We start from the raw sequence: 14640 nt of genomic DNA on the forward strand, positions 1-14640 counted from the left end.
TCTTTCAGTGTTGGAGTATTTAATGAATCAAAGTGGAATGTGTTGAAATGTTTCTGAATTGTGTTATTGAAAATAATACCCCTTAGACATGATAGTTTATTTCATCTCTACGGTGACATATTCACAAAACTCATTAAAAGAATGCCCGAGCTTGCAATTATTAGACAAAGGGTGACTCACTGATATTGCTGCAGGGATTTAACACTTCACTGTAGCCTTCAGTTTCTATTAAGTTCATTATATTAACATAACCTGCAAATTGAAACATAACAGCCACAGCCACGCATATGAATATATATGTTTAGGTAGACCCAGGGACAAATTGAGGTTAACCAGAGTTCTATGCATGCCATGACCAAAGGCACCCTGTCCCAGTCTTAGGGTTCCTAACTCTCCATAAACATGATAGGGATGAATGCTTTAAATTAAAACTCTCTTCTCTTGTGATTGGTCTTTGTTTAATAGTGGCTGTATTTTCTTTATTGGGTTGGGAGTAGGGTCCAGGGTGTGTGTATTTGTGTGTTAAACCTTACATTTACAACTATGAAGTCTAGAACTAGATCTTACAGTGAAAATTAAGAATCTTTATATTGTAACCAAATCCTATACTGTATCCTTAGGGCCAATGTGTGCACTAATATATGACATGTTTTTCATTATCCTACCTGGATGATAAAAACATAATTTCAGCTGGCAGATATTAAGGGTTCTAGATTTGAATGAAAGAATTCCTGAAAATGTAAGAGGATAGATTTTGGATGAGCCTCATATGGCTCTGTGGACCAGAAGTCAGGATTGTTTGGAGATAAATTGGGTTGTACTAAAGTCTCTGAAGAGTAAAAAGAGGGGAACAGTTCAATAGGCCATTGATTTCTGGTTTCTTTAAGAGAACCCATAAGTATTATTTTTGTACCACCTAAAGCAGAAAAATCCTGTCCATCAGTACTTAATAGTTCATGGGCTGGCCTTCCATGACTAATGTCCTGACACATATGTTGAAAAACAGAATCTCTATACAGTAACTTGCAATGATGATGGAAATCAACCATATTTCTCTTGCTTTCTTCTCAATTTAAAGTTTTTAAAGTGTTGATGCCCTACATTGTTAAATAAATAAAACAAAAGAAATAATTTTGAGAGATGATCATAAGCAGGATAAAGTGGTTGAGGAAACTTACTAACTTGATGTAAGGTAGAGAGCAAAGATATTGTAAGAAATAATGTTTATTGTTGCTGAAGTGGTTTACTAAATTAGGAAAACTTTACACACAGTCTTGTACAATTATAAAACTAATGCATTTTTTATTTGATGTCTAGAAAAAACCCTAGACCGCTCTGAATATTAAAAGAGCTATTTTGACCAACTGGCATATTTTAACCTTTATAATATTGGCAATGGGTAGCTATCATGCAAGGCGTAGTGATCTTTATATGTAGACGCTTTTAGTCATTTTAGTAGAATATGCATTTTGAAGGGTTAAGGACCTTTATGTAAAACAAAATGAATGTGGGGCAAATTACCTGTTGCCGTACATTTTTGTTTATAAAAAGCCACTAGCTCCATGCGTTTTGGCAGGCCAACAGTGCAAAAATCTCATTATGTTTGAGGCTAGTTTAATGAATAATTATATCATGAAGAAAAGAATGGACCCCAGAAAGCCCATTAGAGTTGGAATAATTTGTTGGATCCATCAGTTGGTAACACAACTGCTTGGAGTTTGCCAAGGAATTATATAGCACTGAAAAAATATCCAGCCATTCTTTTGTTTGCCATCCCTGGTTTTCTAATGCAGTGAGATAAATGGCATCCCACCACAGACCATTGTCATGCCAAGTGGTTGGTTGATAATCTTTGTGAATACAAAGTAGATTCAAGATTCTAGAGTTTTTTGCTTTGGGTAAGCAGAGTGCAGTAAGCAGTAAAAAACCTGCTACCTTATATTGTGTTACCTATTTTATTATTATGACATAACTGTCAAGTTCCCATGTCCTTCTGTCACTAAGATCTAAGTATGAGTAACTGAAATAATCAACTTAGTTTTATTCAGAATAGCTCCATTGAAATTAATGGAACAAACTTTGTCATGCTCATTAATTTCAATAGGTCTACTCTTAAGTTAAATTTAGTTGACAACCACCCTATATTGTTATTTCCCCTTTTACTTCAGACTTCCTTTCTTCCTCTCCCTCTGTCTTCTTGTGTCAGATTATAGATTACAAATCCTCTTTTCTCTTGTGCTCTATAAAGCTCAAAGTATATTGCTATCATTACATAAAATCATCATCATTGAATAAAATTTAGCTGATGCTGAAATAGGTGGTTTTATCATCATCTTGCTCAATAATGTTGAAACTGCAGGGTAGACTTGACAGAGAGATCTAGTACCCCAGGACCCTTAATCTATGCCATGGAAGTTTGGGTCCTAAGATAATGAAATATTACCTAGGGCTTGCCGATCGGAAGGTCGGCAGTTCAAATCCCCACGATGGGGTGAGCTCCTGTTGCTTGGTCCTAGCTCCTGCCACTCAGTCCCAGCTCCTGCCCACCTAGAAGTTCGAAAGCACGTCAAGTAGATAAATAGGTACTGCTCCGGCAGGTAGGTAAACGGCATTTCCGTGTGTTGCTCTGGTTCGCCAGAAGTGGCTTAGTCATGCTGGCCATATGACCCGGAAGCTGTCTGCGGACAAATGCCAGCTCCCTCGGCCTATAGGGCGAGATGAGTGTGCAACCCCAGAGTCGTCCACGACTGGACCTAACGGTCAGGGGTACCTTGACATTTATGATTCTGTAAGCTGGGGCTGGCCTTTTAAATGAAATATGACTACAGGAATTTCTTCTACAATTGTTATCAAGTAACAGCACATTGAGTAAAATTGTCACCTTTTATCCAGCCTTACTTTCATGTGGTTTATGTGAAAGCTCTACAGCTTTATGTGGTTTATGAAGCACAAATTTAGCTATATGTTAGACTGTGAAAGTTGATAAAATTCTACCCTTCATCTATAAAAGAAACCTCATACCGGGTATGCTGTGAGTCACACTGCTATAAATATGACAATTTCTGATACAGATGATTCATGATCTGTTGGGGAATACCTGAAGAGTTAACTTTATGATTTTCTCAATCTAGCACTATGCTGTGATTCAGTTATTTTTATTAAGCAGTTTTTATGAATTGCAGTGCTGCCTTTGGAGGTTTTGGTTTATTCATTTGCTTTAGGCAATTTACATGTATTTTGGATCAGAGAGCTTCCTTTTCACAGGTGTATGAATTAACAAAGCCATTTGAGCTATTTTTCATTGATATGCTTTTAACTGCTGTGTTATAAGAGGAAATAATGCTGAAGAACTGGAAAGTTGGGAAATGTGTCGTTGCTAGCCTATGAGTAAAGGGCATTTGCTAAATTGCAGAGTGCAGGTTGTGGCAAACATGAAGTTAATGTACTGTTGCTTTGTCAGAGCACATTAAGATCAATATGATGGGAAAGTATTTTCTCTGCCTGAACTAGACATATTAAGGCATAATTCAGAATGCTTTCAGTTGGCCTGGGTTGAGAGGGTGCCCAACAGGAAGAAAGTATTTGTGAAAACGAATAAACTTGTGAGCCATGATTAGCCTCATGGCAGATGATACCTCTTCAGATTCCATTCTTAAGTTTGTATTTTCCCTCAGCTTCCAAATATCATATATAGTTGTTCATTTGATTATGGCAGGGGATTTCTAACTTTTAAAGACCCCACTCATTAAATATTCCCTGAGGTGTTTTTTAAGTAATTAGCTGAAGACCTGTCAATTTGATAGACAAGGTGGGGGACAGATATAAAGCTCCAGTACTTTTTCTAGCACTGTTTGTCACATCCAGTCCTAAAGTATGGAAACTGGCCAAACTCTGTTCCCTCTTCTGCCACTCCAGGCCAATAACTATGTAAGGCTTAAAGGATGTTAAAATTTGTATAACATCCTTCATCCACAGATCTCAGGGCAGTTCATAACCATGTTAGGAAAAGGTCTGTGCTTATGACAGACATGTATGTCAGGGACTGGCTGGATGAGGTGGTGGGCGCCGACTGCGCAAGAGATCTGCAGGAAGGAAATGGAAGAAGAAGACTAAGACCCTGGATTGTGGTGGTGGGACACTGAGGAGCAGTCTCAGAAAGGGATGAACTGGGAGGTGCTAGAAGCAAGAGTTTTGAACGATCAAGGGTGATCAGAAGAAGGAGGCCCTTCTAGGACAGGGCTAGAGGTGGAGAGTTGCAGTGTAAATGCAGATTCAGATAGAAAGGAGTCAGAGGTTGCCTTTCCTACCCAGCAGCAGGACAGTCCCAGTTCTGCTGATGCTCCTCCCCCTCTGACACTTTGCTCTAGGAGAGTCCTGCATGTTGCTGAGCAATGGGCCTGACATGCCAAGAGGAGGAGTCCACCCCCTCAACATAGCCTTCATCGGCTTGGAAGGGATCCAGAGTGAGAGGCTAGAAATTGCATTTCACGCCTCATGTTCTTCCTGCCCTGTGGATGACCTGTACTTGCCCGACAGCTCTGTGACACTGTACATTGTATCCCTTATTTGACCATCCACTTGCCATCTCTCACATGAAGCTTTATTGCAGTCTATAGACAAAAAATACACCGTACTGTGTACTGTCATCTCACTGTAATGTTCTCCAGACATTCACTTCTCTCCTATGAGTACTCCTATGATTATTGCATATATAATAATGTGTAAATGACTGTTTGAAGGGATTTTGAAGGGCGTGTTTCAAATTGCACTTGCAAATTGAAGGGGTAGGGATAAATCTTCTTGCTAGCCTTCTACAATGTCTGCAGTTGCCATTGCTTTTTTTCCAAAACAGTAATACTTAGACTGCAATCCTATGCACACTTACCTTGGGAGCAAGTTCCATTCAGCTTAGCAAAATTTATTATTCACTAAACATGCTTAAGATTGCATCATTACCCTTTCAAAAAGTTGAAGAATCTGAATACTTAAGTGTCTTCTTCATCTTCCCATGAGTTGATTTAGCCTTTTTACTAATGTGCATGCTGGTGCCTTGAAGAAGCTGAAATCGAAAAAACTCCTGACACTTTAATAATAGCAGACCTCAAAGAGGGATTCTCCTTTAGCAGGTGCACATACAGACCCCAAGCATGGCTTGAGTTTGGAGTTTACTGTATGTGACTTCAAAATACAGGAAGCGAAACTTCCAGGAAAAATAAAAAGAGCAGCTATCAATGTTTTTTTTACATTTTCATCAGCAGGCCATTGTCTCCAGTGAAAATATTTCCCTTCCTAAATTTTATTTTTCTAAAATCAAATACATTGTAACTGTAGATGTGCCCTTTATATTAATCTGCATCCTTGTTTGGAAACCTACCATGGGAACCTTTTTATGAGTCTTGGAATGAATTTCATGCAACCTGTATTAAAGGGCTTAAATTACGTATTCGGACACTGTTCTCGGACTTGAATTAGAAACTTTTCTCCTCCCCTCCTCTCTTCCCTTCCAAGGTTAAACCTGTGATAAGTAATTGTCACACTTAGTGCCCTTGTACAATGCTAATTCAAAGTGACATGTCTAAACTGGCCCTAGTAACATGAAGAAACGTAACAGGTGTGAGGGGTGGATCTTCCCATGGGCTCTGCTGCACTTCTAACTAGAGAAAAACCTAGAGAAAAAGTGAAATGAACCTTGAATAAATCTGTCAGCAGTAATTATCTCAGCAGCACTTTATGAGGGGATAAAGTAAGCATTGGTGCTAGTGGAACGTGAACACACTCCACCCTTGTGATTTTTTTTTCCAGCATCCAGTTAGTGTTTAATATTTTTTTTTAAAAAAAAGATTTAATGCCTGACATATTATGTGTTGCATACAAAAGGAAAATACCGGTAGTTCATTTCCTGTGAAAAGATAAAACTAATTGGTTGTTAGTTGTGCTGGTTTTACTGGTGTTATCAAAGGTTTAAGAATAAACCAAAAATGTTTTTGTTAATTTTGAAATAATTTCAGTGAAATTTCATGCTTTTTTGAGTGCCAAGAGATAATGGCTGCCTTTAGTCATGCCAGCACAGAAACCCAAATCTTTTTGCTAGCTTTAAGAATTTAACGGCACAAACCTATTAATATTCTTGTTCACTTTGGCTTGGTATCTCTCCCCCACCATGTTTATATAGAAAACATTGCTAAAGGAAGTCTAATATAAAAGGTAAGGTAGAAGGAGAATAAAATGTTGAGCATAAAGCATATATGCTGCTATTGCTGCCAATCCAGCCAATGATGGTTGATGGTGGGTGGTGGCTGTGGAGCTCAGATTCGATGACCTAGGTCTGCATTAAGAGACAGCTAAGATGGTATCTCACTTCTTCAGCAGCCTCAGCTTTTGTAGCTGGAGTCAGTCAGGGCCCTGCACTCCAAGGCCAAGTGGGAAAAGGCCAGCAAGGCAGGGAGCAGTTCTTCCAGGACTCTCAGCCAAGATGGCCCCTGGCCTCTTCAGCAGCTTATTTTTCCATCTTGCATCTAGTTTTAGCACAGAATATTTATTATTATTTTTCCCTAAGAGACCTTATCAAAAACAGTATGATGGCCTTCTCCCGTCCAATTCTACAACATGCTTAGCTAGAGAGAAAAAACCTCTCACTGATTTTGAGCTATATAAAATCCCACCCTGAGCTATGTTTTAATATTACTGAACACGAGGAAGCAAACGGCCAGCATCATGTTCTCAATGTCTGACTTTCCTTACCTAATATTCTAACCCATTCCTCCAGCTTTAATTGGGAGGAAGCCATCTATCATGAGACCCTTGGATCTAGTTAGTTTGCTACCACCAAACCTCTATTTGGCATTAGTCACCTTTCCTTTAGTGTGCTCCTTAGTGAGAGCTTAGGTATATAAACAGAAGTTTCTCCCCCTCCCCACTATTACGTTCAATACTGAATGAAGCATGTGATATAAAATGGCAGTGCCAGCATTACAAAGGCAAGCGTAGATTCTGTTTTATGTATGAAAGAGTTTCACTGATAATTGAGCTTGACCTGAATGTCTGCTTTAATATTTCATTTATTCCAAAAGAGTCATTTCCTTTTAACTCTGTGATTTTAAAATTGTGACTAAACTGCTATTTAACCTTGCTACAAGAATGTGGCAGCAGGCTAGTCCAGGCAGGTCAACACTCACTTGGTTAGCTAGCACACTTAATCAGCTTGCTTTAACCTGAAGCAAATTAAGGCTTTTATGAATTCTAGCACATAAGTGATTAAAAACACCCTGACTTGAGGATAAAAATAAATAAGAGTATTTCTAGCATACTTGCTAGGCTTTGGATAAGACTTTTTTAGCCACTGCAGTGACTTGGAAAGTAGAACTTCCTTCACATTTTTTTTTTTTAAATACAGACATTTAGCCAATACATTTTAAATTGTTATAGAAAATACACATCAGTTACTGTTTATTCAGTTTTGACAATATGTGTATTTTTATCCTGCAAGGACATGTTTGCATAGCTGCTTATTAATCAAGAAGGCTATGTGTCAGTTGATGGAGCGGGGAAGAAATGTAGATGTAACTCTGTTGTTATTCTTCTAAAGCGAATAAAGATTTTAAAACTCTCAACTATTGGACAATTTAAATGTAACATGCATATTTTTCAATACTGCCTTAACCCTTTTAGTGCACAAAATATAGCAAAGAAGTCTCTACTTTCTGAGGTCAGGCCATATTCACAAACTGAGATGCACAACTGAGTTACCCTTTGGTCCTTTATCCATATGACATGTGTCAGGGAAACCCCCTCCCCGCAATCGGCGGGATCGCGGGAGCGTTTGCAGTATAGGGAACCTCCGGTGCATTTCACCAGCTCGTCCTCCCCCTCCCCCGCCGGAAGCTCCCATTCCTCCAGTGAGGAGGGGGACTCGGAAGCAGGAAGGCGGTGCAGGGGCTCTGACAGGATTGCAGAGCCTCAGCGCCAAGGGGAAAGTGGGGAACAGGGTCAGGTTCCCACGCTCCGAGGGCGCAGGCCGGAAGGATGCGGAAGGGGGAGGCGGGGGTTCAGAATCCCGCGCCTCTTTTGCTGGACAAAGATCAGGAAGGGGTCATTCCTGGACTCTGCGGAGGGATGAGATGGACGTTTGATCTTTTGCTCCACTGTATATAGCTTTGCACAATAAATAACTTAGTTTTAGAAGTTCTGCGTCTGGCGCTTTACTCATGAGCAACCACTGAACGTCCTTACAACATGTTTCCTTCACAAAGGAAACCTCTATAGTCTGTGTTAAGGGAAGGAATATGTTGTCAGCAGCATTTTTACAGTGACTACACATGTTTGCAAGCTACTGTCTCCTACATTGGTACAGGTTCCCACAGCTTCTAAATGTTCTTACTCTTGTGGGAGCCCCTTATCAATTCCTCGCTCACTCTCAATAACTTAGTCCTCTACCAAGTTGGCTCAGTTTTCATAGGCTGACTTCTTCTAGATAGATTCTCCATTAATGATTTTGGGGATCTGAGGTCTAAAGCTGATTCAGATTACCTTAATAATGGGAACTGCCCACTCCTACTCCCACTCCCACACAAAGTACTTTGACTCCAACCATCTGTTGTCTTCAGTGCTATCTTGACTCCTTAGCTGGATTATGTTTGAGCTGCCTTGTTGTTGTTTTTCTTCAGTCACCACAACTGTGGTGAGGGCCTCTTCCTACCCATTGCCTATCCACTACTGGTTAAGAGAAATGTAAATGACCCCCAATTTGTCGAGTGCATTAACTTAGTGCAGACCAGCTATACAGCAATAATTTGGTAGCTTTAACTGTTGCTGTGATGTAGAAGCTTGCGGATTGATATGAAATGATATATTGTAAATAAATATTGTCAAGAAAGGATATTATGGAATGATCTCAAGTATTGCATCCTTTTTTCTAGCTTCATTTTGTATAACAACATTCCTTGTGGGTAAATTCTAAATTTTCCACTCTTTAATTTTTTGTTCCAGTTCACTCAAGTCTACTGTAGTTTGGTTTTAGTCACTGAAAGAAACATGTTTATCCAAATCTGATAGTTGATGCAGCAATGTATCCTGTGTTTTAGGTGACCCTAGCAGCATCAGGGGTCTCTTATCCTTGCCACCGACTTACAGTTGGAAGAAGATCCTCACCAGCACAAACCAGAGAACAGTCAGAAGAGGTAAACACAACCTCCTCCCTCCTCTTCCCTCTCTCACACAAAATATTATATTCAGGCTATGCTTGTGTTCCGGTTACTGCCCACAAAACTCAGTTTGACTCTGCTATAGCCTAATCTGTGCTGAAATTGGATTGTTTCAAACAAGCCATAGCTTAAATTAACCACAGTTTGTTGAGTTTGGATCACAAGACAAGCTGCAGTTCATTAAAAAAATGGAACTGAAAACTCTTCACCTGGCCAGGTTGAAAGAGGCAGTCAACAAAGCTAGGGGAAGGCTAGGCTCATGCCATAACAACAAACCACAGTCTAACATGCTATATGAACACACCCACTATTTACAATCCTATTTATACAAAATAGTTTTCTCAAGCCTAACTATATAGGGAATTTCCGCTGAGGTTCTTAATTTCGAACAGGATGACTTTTATAGTTGTATATGGGAAACTACTAATATTGAAACAGTATTATATTATAAATATAAATCTGTTCCACATTATTCTTAACTATGGCTTTTACTAAATTAGCAATGCACAGATGTACATATGGTTAGTGACAGTGATGGAGATGACTTTGAAGATGCCACAGAATTTGGAGTGGATGATGGAGAGATGTTTGGAATGGCGTCTTCTGCATTGAGGAAATCTCCAATGAGTAAGTAATGCAATCCTTCATGGCTGTGAGAAGTGTAACATTGTACTGACAACAGTTGAGCAATAGGAAAGAAAGCAAACTTTGGTTCCTTTTGGTTCCACCAGATAATTTTCTTGGAGACATATTCTAAGAAATGTATGTCAACTTTCAGTGATAAACTATTTTTTATTTTAAAAAAAACTGACTTAAAAAGGGAGACCTGAGAAATTAAGACTGTATAAATGAATTCTGGATTCAGGCCTCCATGTCCTCAAAAACCATTTTTTTATCTATTGTGGAGGCAGATGCACAAAATAATGATTTAAGCAATAATAATAATAATAATAATAATAATAATAGAAGGAGAAGAAGAAAAATAAGTTTAAATTTGAATTTGATAAAATATATTGCATGTTGATTTTGGTTTTCTTCAAGAAAGAAAGCATTTCAAGGAAATTGAACTTTTAAAAATTCAACTCTTGAAATCAATTCTCTTAGACTTAAAACTTAACTCCTGGGCTGTATCTACTAGCCTACTATATTTCAATGTTTTTTCTTTGAAATATTACTAAGATTTATCATTATTCTAGAACTAGAACAAAAGCTATACAAATACTTGTGCAAAATATTTCAAAGAAAAACATTGAAATATAATATAACTACAGTTATAAGATGGCTTATAATTCTAATTTTATAGTTACAATAATAATACTGTCATATGAAAAAACCGATACGTTGTTTTTATTGTCTTCATCTTCCTAGAACTGGTCGCAAATTCCATATGCCCAAAGGGCCATATTATTGCTGTTCTCTTCATTAAGGGGGTCTTAAAAGTTATTTGAATAATGCATATATATACAATTAAAGAACGTAGTAAAGGCAATGTTTTCAAAAAATATAATATGAATACTATTCTATAAATAACTATACTATACTATACTATACTATACTATACTATACTATACTATAATGTACTATTTTCCTTCCTTTCTTTTAGTGCCAGAAAATGCTGAAAATGAAGGAGATGCCTTATTACAATTCACAGCAGAATTTTCTTCAAGGTTAGACTTTTAATTGTGCATAATTTCTGTATCTATGGTTCATGAATGTGACTTATATTTTTACAAAGCATTTGGAAAAAATGTGGAAGTGATATTTGAATCCCGAAGTTGTCAGATTTCTTTAGGAAATTTATTTTTAAACTTAAAATGCGACCTGCTTCTCCACATTGAGCCTCCCAACGGTAAACCCTTTAGCTTCTTTAAATATCCAACCTCATACCTTTCCTTTGCATACTCTTCCTAAGATCGTAGCTACTCTAAACCATAAGAAAGCCTTCAGTGAATTTTTTTGCAGCAGAGAGCTCTCATTCAGGATGGAATTATTGAAACATTTAATTCATAACACACGATTGTGAGATTCTTTTGATGTTTCCAATATGTATTTTTTCGCAATACCTCAAGGACCACCTCTTGCCATATGAACCTGAGGCCCTTCCTCGTGTTCCTCCTCCACAAGAGGTCCAGAATGGGCCTTTTCTGCAGTTGCTCTACGGCTGTGCAATGCTCTCCCCAGGGAGGTTCGCCTGGTGCCTTCATTATACACCTTTAGGCGCCAGGCAGAAACATTCCTTTTTAACCAGGCCTTTGGTTGATTGACATCCAACCTATGCCCTTTAAAAATGTGGTTTTTTTAAGGGGGTGTGTGTTACTGGGTTCTTCCTGTTTTTATTTTGGTTATGTATTTTGTGGTTTTATATTCTGATTTTTATCCTGTGAACTGCCCTGAAACCTTTCGGGTATAGGATGCTTTGCAAATTTAATAAATAAATAAAGTCATACACTATGGGATTAAAAAAAGAGAGTATCTAATAAGTTTATGAGTGCGGTATGGATGGGTTGAATGGATATATTTCAGAAAAATGAAAGACTAAAGGCAACAGTGATCTAGAGCTAGGTATACTCAGACCTCTGTATGCTCCACGGACAGGCCACAATCTTACGCAGGAGAAAGGTTCCCAAATGTGCATGGTTTGAATGTAGTGTCGGTGCACTCATATTCTTTCTAATGCCCTGTTTCCCTATTATGGCAATCTGCACAAGGGGATGTGACTCTCCTAGTGGGGTAGGAGAGTTGGGGGGTGGAAATCACACTGGCAACCAATACGACCCTTTGGTTTCAGATAGTACATGGGTAGACGAGTCTAAAAAGCCTGAGACACAAATTTTCTCAACTCTCTAGCGCAGGCATCCCCAAACTCGGCCCTCCAAACATAGCTGTCAACCCTCCCTGGTGTTCCCCACTGCTATATAAATAGCTGTCAACCCTCCCTGCTGTTTCCCAATGCTATAATAAGGGAATTTCCCACAAAAAAGGGAAAGGTTGACAGCTATGCCTCCAGATTTTTTGGGATTACAATTCCCATCATCCCTTACCACTGGTCTTGTTAGCTAGGGATGATGGGAGATACAGTCCCAAAACATCTTGAGGGCCGAGTTTGGGGATGCCTGCTCTAGCGGCTATGGTGGCTCATTTACCAGAAGTAATGTATTTTGTGTTAACTCTGAAAGCGTATACTCAATCCTGACCAAACTAAGCCTCCTGATGTGTATTGTGCATCTCCAGGTACAGATGGGAATTAAACCTCAGAGAGCCACTGCCAGTCCATGGTATCATTCCACATAAGGCAGCTTCCTAAGCCATGCAGCTCAGCTTTTGAGAACTGTTCTTAGGTGCCTATCTCCAGCAGCCATTACAAGACTGACAGTGTTGGTTTTGGTGGAAGGCATTCAGAGGGTGGTTTTTGAGTAGGATCCAGCTGCCTATAGGAGCAAGTTTTCCATTTCTACATTCTTCTCTTCGATATTCCTATTGCCCAGCTACCTTCAAAAGGACAAGTCTTATTTTACCTTTTGAATTTCTCTGCTTTTCATGAGCAGTGGGATAGTTTAACATCCTGTTGAGAATATTTTTCCATCCGATTCCAGATTAGGAAGAAAGGGAAGGAAATGTAGTTAGCTGAGGCTGGGTCGAATGGCTATGAATAAACTTAATGCAGTTATGGAAGGTGAGGAGACAATACAATACTATTTACTCTATAAATTGTTCTTGTAGCTAATGCAGTTTCATGCAGTTAGCTTTACCACGGGAACTTTAGTGGCTCAAACTTGTGAGTTTTGATTTTGAAGCTTTGTTATTCTGAGCAACTTCAGAATAGGAAGTACTTATGCTTTCTGCAATTTTGGGTAACAAGCAAAGGGCAAACCTCTGCAAATGCCACATGGAGAGCAGCTCTCCATTTGTGTCATTTAGCAATCCCTCCCTTCCTCTATAAGTTTCTGCTTCTGCTACCAACATTGGCCTGTTCCTGCGAAGATCTTCCCATTGTCCCTTGGAAGACAAATGAACAAATAAGAACAGAAATTGATTTTTGTGGCATCATTTGTTTAAAGATGGCATTCTATCATTTAACTTAAAGTTTTACGCTAAGTATAAGATTGATAACGTTTACATTTCAGGCATGCCAAAGTCATTTACTTGAGACTGCTCTCGGTGTCAGTCTTCTATATCTCTGAGTTGCATTTCCGGCCCTGGTAGCTCTGTTTGATAGATAACAATTTTATCTATACAGAAATTAAAAATGTGTATATGCCTGAAATATATTGTGGTGTATTGACCTGAAGTGTTGAATGCAAATAAAATGTATTAAGTATTGCTTCCTAGAAAATATAGTTACTCTGTGTTTTTGTAAAAATATTTTTTTTTAAGTGCTGGAACCCATTTAATTTTTTTTTAAAAATTTTTTTAATTGAAACATTTTGGTATTCACACAGATATGGTGACTGCCATCCAGTATTTTTTATTGGATCATTAGAGGCTGCTTTTCAAGAGGCTTTCTATGGAAAAGCCAGAGATGTAAGTACATTTTTAATACTATACTGTCTAAAATGCCTTTCTGGCCACTTCCTACACTGATTAACTATTGCAAATGTGCAGTAGTTGGTTCCAAAATTGGTTATGTTTCCATGTCACATTGAAGCATAGTTAATGTTTAACTGTGGTTTAACATGAACAAGCAGCAATGCATGCTGGTCAGACATCCCTACTTTACTTTCGCCCCTACTTCCGACTATGCCACGCTTAAGCAGCGAATCATAAACCTTGGCTTGTCATGTTGTTTGAGCCCTAGTGGTTGTTTTCCTCAAACTACAAGTGGTAAGCCAAGAACAGCACAAGTGTTGTATCCAATACTATGTCAGTGGAGTTCTGATTGCATGACCAGGCCTTCCGCCTTTCCCACACATAACCAAAATTTGCTCTGAAGGGTCTCTGGAGTAGATTTTGATGATGCATGGGTGAGAGGAGGGGGAACATCCATTGCGCAACTAGAAGTCTGCTGCTCAAGTGGAGCAGCAGTATTGGATACAACGCCTTGGCTAGGGGCAATAAGGGTGAGTTGTTAGAAAAACAAACCACAAGCTTGGATTCAAATGACATAAGAAGCCAAGGCTTGTGGGTAGTTGCTTCCAACATGCTCCAGCAGGAGTGGAAGAGCAGTGAAGTGGGGACTTTTTTGTTCTCATTAAACCACAGAGACACTTGAACCAGGCCAATGTATCAAGTAACTGAATAACAAGTTTAAAAGGATCAAACTCTCTTACAATTTTACATTATTTCCTAATTTTACTCATTTCCTAATGGGAGGATTTCCTTAAGAGTAGTTATTAGGAAGTAGTAATGTTTTTTAAAATACAATTTCTAAAATATATACTTTACTTCTAAAATAATTGAAATCTGAAACCATATGTTCTAAATTGAGCTGCAGAGGGCACTT

The 14640-nt window shown here is 38.6% G+C and overlaps 1 protein-coding gene across 1 annotated transcript in view; it reads left to right on the plus strand.

Annotated features, from left to right (window-relative positions):
- The window catches only part of FAF1 (Fas associated factor 1), a 173149-nt gene that overhangs the window by 91578 nt on the left and 66931 nt on the right, over positions 1-14640 (plus strand). The window contains exons 9-12 of the mRNA XM_033152173.1: positions 9081-9176; positions 9701-9827; positions 10804-10867; positions 13640-13721. Of these exons, the coding sequence (XP_033008064.1) occupies positions 9081-9176; positions 9701-9827; positions 10804-10867; positions 13640-13721 (369 nt within the window). The remainder of the gene's footprint in view (positions 1-9080; positions 9177-9700; positions 9828-10803; positions 10868-13639; positions 13722-14640) is intronic.

This window comes from Lacerta agilis, chromosome 6 (assembly GCF_009819535.1).
Source record: "Lacerta agilis isolate rLacAgi1 chromosome 6, rLacAgi1.pri, whole genome shotgun sequence".
In the NCBI taxonomy this organism is placed as follows: domain Eukaryota; kingdom Metazoa; phylum Chordata; class Lepidosauria; order Squamata; family Lacertidae; genus Lacerta; species Lacerta agilis.